General features: G+C 39.6%; 1 protein-coding gene across 1 annotated transcript; it reads right to left on the reverse strand.

Moving 5' to 3' along the window:
• Positions 1–484: 484 nt before the first annotated feature.
• Positions 485–13,483, reverse strand: LOC111565676 (ankyrin repeat domain-containing protein SOWAHB-like). The gene is made up of 5 exons (XM_023265858.3): positions 11,845–13,483; positions 9,771–10,007; positions 8,465–8,868; positions 7,265–7,455; positions 485–4,842 (listed from the first exon to the last, which is right to left on the reverse strand). Exons 1-5 carry the CDS (start codon positions 13,412–13,414, stop codon positions 4,380–4,382), a joined length of 2,865 nt encoding a protein of 954 aa, XP_023121626.2. The 5' UTR covers positions 13,415–13,483; the 3' UTR covers positions 485–4,379.
• Positions 13,484–15,442: the final 1,959 nt, after the last annotated feature.

Raw genomic sequence — 15,442 nt, forward strand, 5'->3', positions numbered from 1 at the left:
TACCTAAATACTTGATTGTAGCAACTAAAGTAGCAAATAACAGCTAAATTTAGCCCTCTTTATTGGTCAAGTCACTGTTTATAATGCGAACACATTAAGAAAACCTTTGTACTGGGTAGGTGGCAATAATTTCTGACAAAAATGTGACTGTATACAACAATATAGAAACTGTTAAAATGCAATCTAAACAGAAATACACAGAATTATACTTTTTCCAACTCTAATACTTGGGAGAAAAGAGAAGGAAAAACAAGATTAAAAATAAAGAACATTTAGTAAATTTATCAAAGGTGACTACTGGGAAACGTAAAACCTTCAATTACGATTCCATTTAAATAATCAAATACTTGTATTATCTATTATCTCTTTTGGGGCTCCATAAAGATAAAGTGAAACTATAAATGATAAGAAAGGATCTGAGAGGAAAAACATCAAATTATAGTCAGTCTCTCCATAGTCCATAAAGCTACAAAACCCAAACACCTTCAGCTGTGAAACACATTTAATACTCAGTGTTTAAACTTTGACAAATATCATGAAAAATACTGTGAATTTTAGAGAACATTACAACCCCAGTAAACATCAGACTAGAACTATTTACAAACCAAAAAACAACAGTTTTACCATTATGGTGTGAAAGAACAATACTTATGTTTTTACATGTTTTACACCATAAAACTACACATCCTGTACAATTCATTCCTGTTGATCATTTTCCAAATCCTCCATCAGTGTTTTGATTGCTTCCCGTCTTTTTTAAGTGACTCTTTCTTACAATTCAGTTTAATTGAAATGATGTGTGCTCAGTTTGAAATTGCTGCTGAGAAACTCACGAATCTAAGACTTCAGGGTTTTTAAAGAATAAGAACCAAAGGAACCAATGGGAAGATTTGGGAGTTTTCTAGTTTATTTTATTTTAATAATCAACCCCATTAAAACTGTAGTAGCCAAAGTTAGCTGACATTAGCTAGCATTCGTCACCTTAAGCTAGAAGTCATACAAGGCTAAGACTGTTGCGCCAAAATTAGCTAAAGTTAGCTAATATGTGCCACTTTGGTGTATTGGTTGGTGGTCAAAGTTAGCCTACTAAAATAACTATGTTGTGACGATAACATGACTATTAGTATATAAAGGGGTGGACATAATAATGCAAACACCGGACAACAAAATGCAATCAAGTACAACACCCTAACGCCAAATGTTTCTGTCAACTTAGCTCTAAATTACAAAGCTTGTTCATCATTTTTAAAAGTAACAGGCCCTTGGATCCAACAGCTACGACTACAACGTTAAGTCTAACAACAAAAAATAGAACTTACTGGATGTAACTCCAGTTGTATGAGCACGTAGAAGTTAGTCTTTGATAGCCAGACTATTCTCAGCACTGATACAGCACTGTGTAGAATGGTGTGACTACACCTCACTATCATTTCGGTATAGCGGGGAGAACAGCTCGGCTAGTTGGTAGTTCTTTAAACTAATCACAAACCCAGAAAACTAGGAGGGTTGCCTTATTGGTGATTGAAACCTTCGGCGAAACTTGAAATTTTCAATCAAAGTTGTTTCCTGGAAGTAGTAGTTGTTGTTATTTCCTGTGTTGACAAGAATTTTGAAAACTGGAACACGTAGATTCGCAGACTTATACCCACAGTCTGCATTCAGCCAGTCAGACTATCTGAACTGGTGAATGAAGATGGCGATGTTTGAGCGAAGTCTGCCACTTGACAAGGACCAGTCAAAGTTCAGTAGTAGACGATAATAGAAACAGTTCAACATTACCGGAAATGTGCTCATTTGTGTTCTTACTGAGAAAGAGACGACAAGGCTGACACTGTTTTTTTAGCTGTATGATTAAAATACAGCTACAGCCGGGAGGTGGTTAGCTTACCTTAGCTTAGCACAAAGAGCTAACCTGTTGTGCTCAAATCTAATAAAATCCACCTTAAATATACCCTAAAGTTCATAATTTTCCAAATGTTTCTTCGTGATTTGATTATATTGTGTAGGTGTTCATGATATTCTGTCCACTACCTATCTAATTCTGTATCATACTCAAACTAAACGCTGCCTACAAGGACGGAAAACTAACTAACTGATGGTTTGGGAACAGAAAGAGGAATGTAAAGTGCACTTTAACAAAGCAGCAGTATGTTGTGTATTGTTGACGACCTCTGACCTCTGGATGAGTCTCGGTGAATGAATCGGTTTCGGGTTGAAACTGGAGCTCTTGTTGGCTCGCGGCTCGTAAACTTCCACCTAATTCTTTCCTCAAACAACAATGACATCACACAGTCATGCTGAAAACTCGGCTGCTTTGCCAAGTGCCTGTAAATCGCCTCCCGCTCGAAGCGATCACACGCCTCAGATCCAGCATTCTTTGTGATACAATCTTTTCTTTGGCTTTTGTATCCGCTGAACCTGTCAGCTCAGCTGGAGGAACTCGTGCTCCCTTTTTGTTGCAGTTGTTTGGACTGAGCTCAAGGTTTTTTGTGCTGAGAAGGATGAATTTGTTTTGTCTTGAAATCAGACGACCACATTTACAGTGTCAGGGTTTCTGCTGTTCCAGAGCAGGAAGACGTCTATTTTTAATCAAGAGTAAATGTAAAACGTTGGTATAAACTGTGAGAAACTCATTAAAACTAAGGTTTTAGTTATGTCATGCTAGAAACCTAACAGAGCAGTGTGGAGGCTTTCAGGTGCAGTAAAAACCTCAAAGTTATGTAGCTCTGACAGAGGCAGCGGGACAAAGTAGTTATTATTCTTATCTTATCCTCAGTGGTACGCTGCTTTAATTCACTATTACTCACATTCCACTGTCAGACAACACTCCACCAACAAAGGCCATTTAAAATACTTCATAGTGCCAAGATTAGACCACAAAGATGAAAAGAAAAACTGGTCCTCATGACTTGGGTGGTACGAGATGCCTAGACAGTGAGCTATGGTAGCTAGCATGAAAACTAGCTACATGCTAACAGGAAGTGACTGAGTTCTATTTGCAGCTTCAACAAAACAGTCATGCTAGTTGTTTTCCTGGCATTGCATTTGATTGATAGAACTGACAGAGGTGCTGGCTACATGCTAGTTAGCTTGGAGCGGCAACTAAAACAAGATGGAACATAAGAGCTAATACGAACAAAATGAGTTCTCTTCGCTGCGTCGAGACTGTTTACATTAATGAAACAAGCCAAAATTAAGCTGATGGCACCATGAAATTACAAATACACTGATAAAATCAATTTTTGGACAAATTGCAAATACTGGTCTGACAGAACACTTACACCAGTGGACGGATGTTATGCTAATACTAAGCTAGCAGGGCTACATTTAAAACATGTTTTAGTTCTTTATGGTTTTTCTTGTATTGCATTCGACTGATAAAAATGAAATATTCTCTTTGGTAGGGAGTCATGACTGTTTTCATTCTTCTCAAGGAGGATATGATATGAAAATATCTGAGAACCAGTGACTAACAGATCAGTGCCGACAAACAGAATGCTGTAAATGACAGTGGAAGATAAATGGCAAACCACATTAAGGTTATTCCATCTAAAATCTTTAGGGGCTTCTGCTAAACCATCTCTGTTTGGTCAAAACTTTTTGTTATCTTATACTTTAGATATTTATAATGATATTTATGACATTTTAGATTCATATAGTAACTACTTTCTGAGAAAATATTTCTCAAAAATTGCCTGTCGACCCACTTTCAGAAGGTTTTTTTTTGCTCATGTTGAAATTTGAGTCTGTTTGAACAACAATATCTGAGGAACTATTAAAGATAAAAACATGAAATTTTCTCTGTTATTTCTCACCATGTCACGGATTCAGAATCTGTAGTATTGGACACGTAGATTTAACAATCTCTAATACTTTTTACTATCAAATACTTGATTACAAAAATGAAAAGTAAAAATTAAAAAACTATTCTACTTGAACTTTAATATGTGACTGAGCAGCTATGACAAGTTGTAAAACACTGCTCGACAGCCTAATTCTAGTAGAAAGGAGTTAGAGCTCAGCAATAACAACAAAAATAATTTTCATACTTGTTATTTGCGTAAAAAAAGTGCCAAAAGTTGGTCGACAGTTGCTAAATTTAAAAAATAGTGATAATTCTCAGAAAGTATTTGATATATCAAGCTAAAATTTCACAACACCCATATTTTATTGTATAAAAATTTCAGGCAAATCAGAAATGGTCAAGTAGAAATGGAATTACCCATGAGCCACTTTGTAGTTGGGCCAAACTCAAGATTTAACCTGGACTGGTGTTGGTTAATCCAAATAAACATCACCTGAGTTCTCCAGTTAAGTTCTCCATAAACCCGTCAGATTGTTGTATTCTCCAAATGAAGTTAATCCACAAGTTTCGGTCTTTAAAGAGGAGAGTCAGGCTGATGTCCGTAGAAACGATGTAACGATTTGTGTTTGAGGAAGGCGGCGATCGATGTCGACCTTTTCACCTTCGTCGTTCCCGTGTACGGCCGTTGTCCGGAGGCCGAGGAAAAGTGGTGGCGGCGACGGCGGCGTTGCTGCTGCTGCTGTTGCTGCTGATGTTCCCAGTTGGAGTCGACCTGCTGGACTCCACCTTCTCCGGTCACGGCAGCTCTGGCCGGAGCTCCCAGCAGCTGGAAGATTTCCAGCGGGGCGGTCCGGCTCAGGTACTGCCAGGGCTTCTTCCCCGCCGTGTCCCTCAGCCGGACGTCGGCGTTGAACTTGCTCACCAGCAGTCGGATGATGTTTTTGTTGCTGTGGATGGCGGCGACGTGGAGAGGAGTGTGGCCGCTGGTCGCCCTGGCGTTGATGTCGAAGGATAAACCGGCCTTTTCGACTCCGTACCTGAAACCACAACCAGAGGAACGATCAGGGCCAGGACACAAAAGCATTTACGTCAAATCAGCAATTTTTTAGTACAGCTTCTGCCTCGAGTATCTCTAATTTGCCTGAAAATGTTTTAACCTTATAATATGGATGTTTCTAAAACCATTTGTGAAATTTTAGTTCGATATACAAAATATGTTTTTAAAAATCGACCCGCTTTCAGCAGGTTTTTCCTCGCGTTAATTTGAGTCTGAAAAACAACAGTATTTAAGGAACTATTAAAGATAAAAACCTGAAATTTTCTCTGTTATTTCTCATCATGTCATTGATTCAGAATCTGTAATATTGGACAAATAGATCAAATAATTCCTGATTATAGGTAGAAATATGCAAAAAAAATGTAAGCCATCATTAAAAGTCCCATGGATTGATTGATAATTCAGAAGTTATCTAGTGATATTTTGTGAACCACATGTAGCTGCAGGTCACAATAATACAAAACTAAACATATAGAATACATTAATATTAAATATCTGGTCACAAAAATGGAAAGAAAGTGTCAGGTTTCCACACAGAAATTAAAATATTGGTAGATCCAAGTAAAACAGTTCTGGAGTTTAAAAATGATCCTCAAAATACAACTAAGAACAGTAATTTTTATTTCATATTTGCATATTTTTCATTTTTAGAACCACTTTGTCAATATAAACTTTAGTTTGGAGGACACTTAATTTCTTTGTGAATTATCACTGCAGATGGATTATTATAATAACATCAGCATAAAATAGCCACAAACAAATACATAAATAAATATTGGACAAGTTGATCAAACAATCTTTGATTATGGCTGAGTTGAAATATGGATAAAATGGAAGCCGTCATGCAAAGTCCCACCTTTGACTCAGCTCATAAATAGCAAAAACACTGATGCTTACAAAGGTAGTGATATTTTCTGAACCACATGTAGCTGCCCATGGTAACAAAAAACATAGAATTAAAGAAGCATTTTGAAACTCCAGACCTTTACTTGGATCAGACAAGCTATCAATATTTTAGTTTTTGTGGTAAAACTTGTCAAACCTGAAAATCAATTTTGTGTCAATCTATTATGTTCCAGAAACCATCACAATTATTCAATGCTGTACATCATTTATCTTAAATACAATATTGTATTGTGGGATAGTAAGGACTGTAGAACCGGCAGGACACAAGATGAACACTTATAATGTTACGCAAATACTGTGAACCATGCAAAACCTGCCAGACAGGCTTGTAGGGATTTACAGTGTTTCAACTCAGTCTTTACCTGTTATTAAGTGTTTTCTCAATGGAAGAGTTGGATTCTCTCCATTATAATATTGAAGAGTCTTCACTTCACTGTGTGAAGTCATGAGATGACATACACTAGCCCTCAAAAGTTTGGGGTCACTTAGAAATGTCCATATTTTTGAAGGAAAAGCAGCTTATCAATGAAGATAACATTAAATGAATGATAAATCCAGTGTAGACATTTTTAATGTGGTAAATGACTATTCTAGCTGGAAACAGCTGATTTTTAGTGGAACATCTCCATAGAGGTACAGAGGAACATTTCCAGCAACCATCACTCCTGTGTTCTAATGCTACATTGTGTTAGTTAATGGTGTTCAAAGACTCATTGATGATTAGAAAACCCTTGTGCAGTTATGTTAGCACATGAATAAAAATGTGAGTTTTCATGGAGAACATGAAATAGTCTGGACAACCCCAAACCTTTGACTGGTAGTGTATGTTGCAAACTGGCACTATATGAATGAACAAAACTGATCTGAATTTTAAAAACTCAACACAAACTCCCATTAAAGGTTGGAAATTGTTAAATTCGTAGGAATTTACCCAACATTTGCATGAGGAAGTCATTTATGACTGTAAGGGTTCATATTCCATCTTTCAATAAAGTACTGTATCTATCAGTCTTATCTGCTTTGGTTGGGAGTTTATTGTCTTTCTGTTGACTTTGTATGTAATTTCTATGTTACAAATAAAATGGTTTCACTTTCTGTTTAAATGCATCTTTAGAGTTGTGTCAATAGTGGAGCTAAAAATGTAACATTTGCAATGAAAGAAGGCAATAAAATCTAAAGGGTTCATCCTGTGTGGGGCAGGAATGTGATAAGACAATCCACCTGTTTTATTTCCATGCCTTATGTCTACCCATGGACATCTTCCTTAATGTAGAGTTATTGTTAAGGAAGTCAAAAAAGTTGGGATTGGATTCCAGATCCCATTATTAAGGCTGACAAACCTGCAGATAAGAGTGCACCATCTCAGTGGTAACCATGTAAACAGTTCATCACTGACACTGTGTACTATTCAAACTATTCCTCTGGTGTTTAACTGGTTTCAGGACGCTTCGTAAACCCGAGCGTCCTGTTTTACAGAGGAACTGTCAGCCGCTCACCACAGAGTGTTGAGGACTCGGTGGTCGCCGTGTTTAGCGATCCAGTGCAGCACAGTGAAGCCGGAGATGAAGTCTCGTTTGTTGAGCAGAGACGAGTCCTCTCTGAACAGGGAGTAGATGTCCGTCCAGGCGCCCATCGCCCCCTTCACCAGCCAGGCGTGTTCTCTGGGCTCCAGGGGAAACAACTGGGGCTGAAAACAAGAGCAATTATCATCAATGAATCATATATCATATGTGGATTTTTCAACCTAAAGATAAGTTTTTAGCGACTGAAAGAAGTTTGCAAGCAAGGAACAGGTACCAACACCATACCGGACATTTGGGAGCAACATTTTGTCAAATATCCTGTTTTTTGGATTATAAACATATTGCATAATTTTTTTTAACATTCAAAATATTTCTAAAATGTTTTCATATTTAAACAGTCCCACAAAGTGAAAATCCATTTTTGTTGTGCTTTGTGGTTGTTATGAACTTGGATGTGTAAATTTGCTTCACATCATGATGCTGCCACCACCATGCTTCACATTATGATGCTTAATGATGGATTTAACTGGACTCCAAGAGATCTTCAGGAACTTTAAATGTTCTTGTATTGTCCTGACTGATGCTTTTCAACAAGCTTTCCTCAGAGTTTCTTGGTTCTTTAGTCTTCATGGTGTCGTTCTATCCAGGAGAACTGATCCACCAGAGACTGGACCTTCCAGATCCAGGAGTCTTTATGCTACAATCACTGAGACTCTGATGATTAATTTACTAACTGGTTGCACTTGTGTTCATTTAGTTACCTTTTAGGGTGTGTATGCAACCATTTACTTTACATTTAACATTTTTGAATAATTAACATAATTTGTAGAAATCTGTTTTCACTTCATCAAGAAGGAATCTTTTTTGGTAAATTATGTTAAAAAAAAAAAAAAAAAACATTTTAATTGACTTCCAAAAGGGGTGAATACTTTTAATAGGGAGTGTAATTATTTATATCTTATAAGTCCTTCTCACAGAAGATGAGAAATACATAAAACATGCATACAAAGATAGACAGTAATCAGTCGTAATGTTCACATTCATAGAACCAACACCATATTAATCATTTTAAATCAACCCCAGTTTACAAAACAGTGCAAATCGACACAGTATTTTAATCACAGTTGAGGAATATCTGGTTGCTATGAGCAAACTGTTGCTTTTCAGTCTTACCTGCCGACTGCGGCCTTCATGGTGAGCAGGTGAGGAGGTGGAGGTGATGGGGAGGCTCCTCCTGGCGTCCTTCTTCTCGACTACGTCCACCAGGCTGCCGACGCTGTCGCATCGAGGCGGCGTGGAGCAAGACGACAGCGAGGAGGTCGACAGGTTGTAGCGAAGGCTGAGTGAGGAGGAGATCCGGTGGAGGCGGTTCAGTCGGGCCGCCTCGCTACTTCCTGGTCCGACACCTCCAGCCTCCTCCTGGAGAAGCTGGTCCAGATCGGCACCCATACTTCGGCACATCCGGCTCCTCAGGCGGCTGCTGACCCGCCTGGCGACAGTCGGACGCTGCCTCAGCTGTGGGGAGGAGGTGGAACCATCACTGGACTCTACGTCCTCACGGTCATCACAGAGGTCACCTGAAGGACGGAGGGAAGAGTCCAGTCAGTTTCAAACAAGCTGGTGCAACAAAGGGTCACCTAGAACAGAATAAAAAATCTTTGTTGTCAGGATGAAATTGAAAATGCTTCGAAAGTGCAAGACATTTCAGGCATCCACAAACACATTACATTCATTTAAGTAAAAGCAACTCAGCTGCACTGGTAGAAACATATCTTGAACTGGTCTACATTTTGAGTGTTTAAAGCTGTTCTACCTACAACTGAAAATGAGCGAGTACTTGTGGTGTCTCTTCAAAGGCATCAACATATGAGATATTACAGAGATGTTTGTGTCCAGAATGAAGCTGAGAGACGAGATGAAACCTCATGTGCTGCATTAAGTGTGTGAGTTTGTCTGATTGTTGGTTTTACAAAACAGTTGGAAACTCCACACCTCCGGATTCCACAATGGACGTGGACAGATCCGGTTTCAGTTGCTGTTAGACGAGCCGACTGGCACTTTGTCTGAGCAAACCACTGATGGTCTAAAGAACAATCTGTTTCTCCAATCTAGTTTCTATAAATACAAACGCATCAGAGCAGATATTTAATGTTTTACCTTTTTCCGGTCTGGAAAAGTTGCAATTCGTAGGTACTTTCCCAGCAGTCATACAGACCACGAGTTAAGCATAAAAGCTGTTGAAAATACACTAAAACACTTTCCAAACAGTGATAATTCACCAGAATAAATCATCTGATGTCTTCTGATGGGTCTCAATCCCAGGTAAGTTCTGTACTATGAAGGAAGGTCAACATCTCCAGGATATCTTTTCATTATCTGGCTTAACTTAACCCAACAACTTCCGGAATCTAGTCAACCAGATAACAGACAAACATGGACGAGTCTGCTGGAATATTTTACAAACTAAAACGTTACAGACCTGTGGAAAGGTGCCACGGCATCACTCGGTTTGGAAGCTTCTGGTCGTCATGGAGATGGTCGGTGGAGCGATGCAGCGGTGACAACGAACGAGCTGAAGGCTTCTGGTCGTCAAGGAGATTACCTGTAGAGTGATGCCACGGTTTCGTAGTTTTACCGTCGCCGCGGTGCATCACAGGCTCAGACTCGGGCTCCAGTCCTTGGATTCGCCGGAGCGCATCCTTGATTTTATCCTCACCTGGAAATCAAACCACTTTTAACCCTCCTGTTGTCTTCATTTACAAACAGAAAATATTATTTCCTTGTCTGAAAAAAATTCAGCCAAAAATTCCCCAAATTTCTGAAAATTTGCAAAACCTTCAGGAAGAAAATTCCATTAATTTCCTACAAGTTTTATTTTTTTAAAAATCCCCCAAATTTGGCAAGAAAATTCTTGTAAATATTTTCAAAAAATTTGCAAAAATCTTCCAAAAAAATTCCTAAAAATATCTAAAGTGATTACCCATATATATGTAAAACTTCTAATATTTTCTTGAAGAACATTCACAAAAAAATCAACCAAAATCCAGTGAAATAGATTTTTTTGTGAATGTTCTTAAAGAAAATATTAGAAGTTAAGGAAACATTTTTTTCAACATTTTTTTTTCCACCAAAAAAATTTCCCAAAAATTTCCCAAAAGTGTTAAAAATGTGGACACAAAAATATATTTTTTCCCACATTTTCAAACTTTAAAACGGGTCAATTTGACCCGCAGGACGACAGGAGGGTTAATACACTTTACTGCATGTAGTAGTGATTTCCTTCTTCTTCTGTTGTCCTTTTAAATGAAAAAAAAACTGCAGCACCACTAGTACTGCAAAACCCAGGACAAAAAGCACCAGAAAGGTTAGCAATTAAAGATTAGCAGAAAAAAATGAAAAGATTTCAAGAAACCTTAATGAAAACTGAGAAAAATCTGTTTCATTATTTGAATAAGACAGAAATTAAACATGAAAGCTACATTTTAAAGCACATTTTTCAATATGTGTCACTTGAGATTTGGTCTTTATTATTCAGCTCAACATCCCATTTTTTCGGTTTACTTTGTTGGCAGCCTGCAATCAAATTATTTTATCTATTATTGGTCCCTTTTACCAACCAAAATTGCTTTAAAGGTGTAGTTCAGCTCATATAATGCAGATTTCCATTTGCCAAAAATGACTGGCGTTCCTGCATTGTAACTGAAGTGGATTAATGAATCAGAATGACTTGATTTCATACATTAACGGGATATTTTAAAGATTTTACCTCGCAGGATAACTGCCGAACAAATTAGTTTTTTAAAATAAATCCTGTTAATTACAGTCTTAACAATGCTGGTAAAACACTTAGAGCCTAAACACTAGAAACAATACTTCAGTACTGCCTATAATCTGGAGCTGAAAATACCCATCATTTCCATTGCTGATTAATCCGTTCATTGTTTTCTGGGTTAATAGATTAGTTCTTTGGTTTATAAAATGTCAGAAAATGGTGAAAAATGTTGATTACTATCTCTCAAAGTTCAGAATAACGTCCTCAAATGTCTTGTTTCATCCACAGCCCAAAGATAATCAGTTGATTATCACAGGGGTGTGAATAAACCAAGAAAATATTCACATTTAATATGCTGCAGTCAGAAAAATCTGACTTTTTTCCTTAAAAAATAACTCAACCCAGTTAATGGATAATCAGAATGGTTCATTTAAAAGCTGAAAACTGATCAATTACTTGCAAATTAAGACTGTTTGAACCAGATAAAAACATCTATAGAACACCAGTAGCTACTACCAGTTTAAGTAAATATCACAAAAGTTGGCTGTTTCTTGATATAGTTGTTTGTCTTTACACAACATTTAAACAGGACAGTTGGCCACAACAGCTGGGACTTGTAGTTTTTTTTCCAAATGTTACTGTTAAGAGAAAATAGTGCTTTAGTTGGGGACTATTTTCAGATGCGGATTAATACACATTTGGTCTTCAAGTTGGTGTTTCTTGTGCTTTGAGTTGAAATAAACTCCAGTGTGTCTGTTCTGAATCTGTTTTTTTAACGTACCTGCTCTCGCCTGTAGATCCTCAGAGCTGCTGTTCCACCTCGACGTTCTCGGGGAACCAGACGGAGGAAAGACGCTGCTGGAGAAGGAGGTGTCAGAAGATGGGGAGAAGATGGTGCTGTGGCTGGATGAGAGCCTCTGGGTGGGATGTGGGTCAAGCCTGGGCTCCACCTGGACGCCTCCAGGCTGGAAGATCCGGAGGTCCTGGTGGACGTTGTGGTGAGACGGTGCCTCTGCTGCTTGATGTGGAGATCCAGATCTAGATGCAGGTTCTGACCTCCTTCCTGGACCTCGAGGAGTCGACACCACCAGGTCCATGTCCTGGATGCAGATCTGAGGCAGCTTCTTCTCTGATGAAGAAGAGGATGGAGCAGGTGGGTCCACGATGCAGGGCGACGAGGCAGAAATGGCCCTCAGAGTGTCCCCAAGTGGAGCGTTCAAGGGCCACACACCTCCTGATGAACCTCGTCTGACCAGGACCTCCTCCTCTTCCTCCTCATCATCATCACAAGAAACTGCAGATTTGTAGCTCGGCCGGTGTCTGATGCGACGTGGAGCGACACGATGCTGCTGATGAAGAGGAGATTCTGGATGAAGAGGAGGCTGCTGATGAAGAGGAGGTTCTGGATGAAGAGGAGGCTGCTGATGAAGAGGAGGTTCTGGATGAAGAGGAGGCTGCTGATGAAGAGGAGGTTCTGGATGAAGAGGAGGCTGCTGATGAAGAGGAGGCTGCTGATGAAGAGGAGGTGTCTGATGAAGAGGAGATTCTGTATGAAGAGGAGGCTGCTGATGAAGAGGAGGTTCTGGATGAAGAGGAGGTTGCTGATGAAGAGGAGGCTGCTGATGAAGAGGAGGCTGCTGATGAACAGGAGGTGGTTGATGAAGACGAGGTTCTTGATGAAGACGAGGGTCCTGATGAAGACCATCCTCAGGCCTCCCCATGAAGCATTCAGGGACCTGCTCTCTGGTTCCTGGTGTGGTACTGGGACCAGAACTCGCTGTCTGCTGCCCCAGTGTGGAGCTGTGAACCGGGCCAGCAGGTCCAGCCTTCAGTCCTGGTCTCTCCTGCCTCTGACCCTCTACCTGAACAGGTGAGCTGTTCACCTGCGGCTGTCTCAGGTTCAGATTCGTCTCCACATTGTTGTTGTTGTTCAGCATGATCCCAGCTGCAGGTAGGATTGTTTTCCGGGCGGTTTCTCCCGGCGGGGCGGGTGTTGTCTCCTCCAGTTTCTGCCGAGGCTTCTCCGCGCTCGTACCCGGGCTTCGGCGAGCATTTTCCGTCGTGCGTTCGCTCTTCTTCCCGGTGTGGAGCCACGGAGCCCCGGAGGACCCTCCTTCGCCGGAAACATGACCTTTGAATTTCTTCCTGAGAACCACAAAAGAAACTCCGTCGATCTGTCTGACGGTGGCCACGGAGTTGACGAACTTCTTGAAGAGCTCCCGGTTCCGGTCCCGGTCCGCATGGTCCCGGAGGAAGGGCCGGAAGTGCAGCAGGAGGTCGGAGTTTTTCACTGAACCTCCGCTGCTCTGGAGGAAATGCAGCACCGCGTCCTGAGTGAAGTCTGTGTCCATTCCTGAGCTTCACCCTGCTCGGTCTGAGGCTCCGTCTCCCGCCCCGCTGCGCTCAAAGGTCGGAGCAAAACAAGCCCCGCCCACCGAAGGTATTTACCACCTGACTCACCTGCCACATTCTTGCAGGTAACCCGGATGTGCAGCGAGCAAACACAGCTGTAGGCTGCAGGTACAGGGACTCAAAGGGCAGTAAAATCCTGCATAGAATCTAAATTTATTCTATACTATAAGCTTTTTAGTAACATTAAAAACAGGAAAACTGAAAATATTCTGCAAGTTTCTCTGAAGCAGATCATAAATATTCTCTATAAGTGACTAACAGTGACAATAAAATTACTTTTAGTGTCTGTTCGTGTTCTGCATAAGATAAAACAGAACTTCACCCCAAAGTAAACCCTTGTTCCAGGTATTCCTGTCAGAATGAAATTACTTAACATGAGAATAAATGCAGTAGAAATAGAAAAACAATGAGATTCAAGGTTGATGCATTACTGAAAAAAAAAAAATTATTAATTGTAATAGTAAAATAAGTAGTAACTCTGCCAATGATACCGGCATGGTAAGGTAATACTGCAACATGGCACTGAAATGTTGCACAAACTATTCTAAAGTTATTTGTTTGGTTTGTCCCATCTGTCTTTGACTCAGTTTAATACAAGAAAGATTGTTGAGTGCAGCATTAAACCTGCCATAACTACATCTGTATTCATTTATTTACATTTCACATTTTAAGTTGCTATGTGGAACCTGTCCGTAAATAGTTGCCTATTTACACATCTGGAATTGAAGATGACTCATTTTGAGAATTGAATCGACTCATTTTGAGTCGAGTTTATGGCCATTTGATGAGTCTAAGCCAAATATTCACCCTTTTTTTGGTCAGTTTCTGAGGGGAGTATCTGGTTCTTTAGCTGTTTCACGCTAGCTAGTCTGTTATCCAGTCTACTGGTGTCTAAACAGAAGGTTTTCGGACCTTTTTTGACCCTGTTATAGCACTACAACTGGACAAAAAAATTAATGTTGAAGGCAGTAAAACCAAATCAATGAGCTGAAAGACAATTTAAAGTCAGTAAAATGAAATTAGACATCTTTTTATAGTTCTTTCAGGCATTTCACTTCACAGTCAAGAAGCTTCTTCAGTTCTAACTGACTTATCAGGAGTTCTATTTATACAGTTAGAAGCAAAAGTTTCCATCCACTTGTAAAGACCATGTATATCAGGACAGTCTTGAGTTTCTAATGACGCCTAGAAATCTGAATTTTTGTATGATACAATCTTGTCACAAAAAATGATGAGTTTCAATTCTTTCATAGATCCATTAAAGGTCTTCTGGAAAAATGACAACATCTGCTGGGTCAGAAATATACATACAGTGATGCACGATGGTGGCAGTATCATGCTCTGTGGAACTGGAGCTTCCCACAAAGTAAATGGAACAATTAAGAAGGAGGATCACCTCCACATTCTTCAGGAAAACCTAAAACCATCAGCAGAAGGTTGATCTTGGACACAGCTGGATGTTTCAACAAGACAATGAGTCCAAACACACATCAGACGTGGTAAAGAAATGGTTCCATCAGGCTGGAATGAGGGTTCTAGACTGGTCTCCCCAAAGTCCTCACTTAAACCCATCAAGAACCTGAAAAAACAAGTCTGAGTCAGAAAGACAACAGATTTAGTTGAACTGAACCAATTCTGTCCAGAGGAGTCAAAGATAAACCAGAAGCTTGAAACCAGAAGAATCAAACTGAGGCGAAAATGAAAAAAAAAAAAGTTGAACTAAATATTAACATTTCTTTCTGTATATTTGTGACCCAGCAGATTTTGTCACATTTCCAGAAGACTTTTAATAAATTTATGAAAAGAATAAAATGCATGATTGTTTTTGTAACAAAGATTCATGTGTTTCCCAAGACATCCATGATATACACTATTGTTCAAAAGTTTGGGGTCACCCAGGCAATCTAATGTTTTCCATGAAAACTCCCACTTTTATCCATGTGCGAACATAACTGCACAAGGGTTTT

Source organism: Amphiprion ocellaris, chromosome 17, assembly GCF_022539595.1.
Source record: "Amphiprion ocellaris isolate individual 3 ecotype Okinawa chromosome 17, ASM2253959v1, whole genome shotgun sequence".
NCBI classification, from domain to species: Eukaryota; Metazoa; Chordata; class Actinopteri; family Pomacentridae; genus Amphiprion; species Amphiprion ocellaris.

Bases quoted from the DNA above. Each gene is read 5' to 3' on its own strand.
- LOC111565676 (XM_023265858.3), bottom strand. From the start codon at position 13,414: ATGGACACAGACTTCACTCAGGACGCGGTGCTGCATTTCCTCCAGAGC. The intron at 10,008-11,844 runs GTACGTTAAAAA...TTTGATTTCCAG, and splicing joins GGATCTACAGGCGAGAGCAG to GTGAGGATAAAATCAAGGAT. The intron at 7,456-8,464 runs GTAAGACTGAAA...TCTTGTTTTCAG, and splicing joins ATGAAGGCCGCAGTCGGCAG to CCCCAGTTGTTTCCCCTGGA.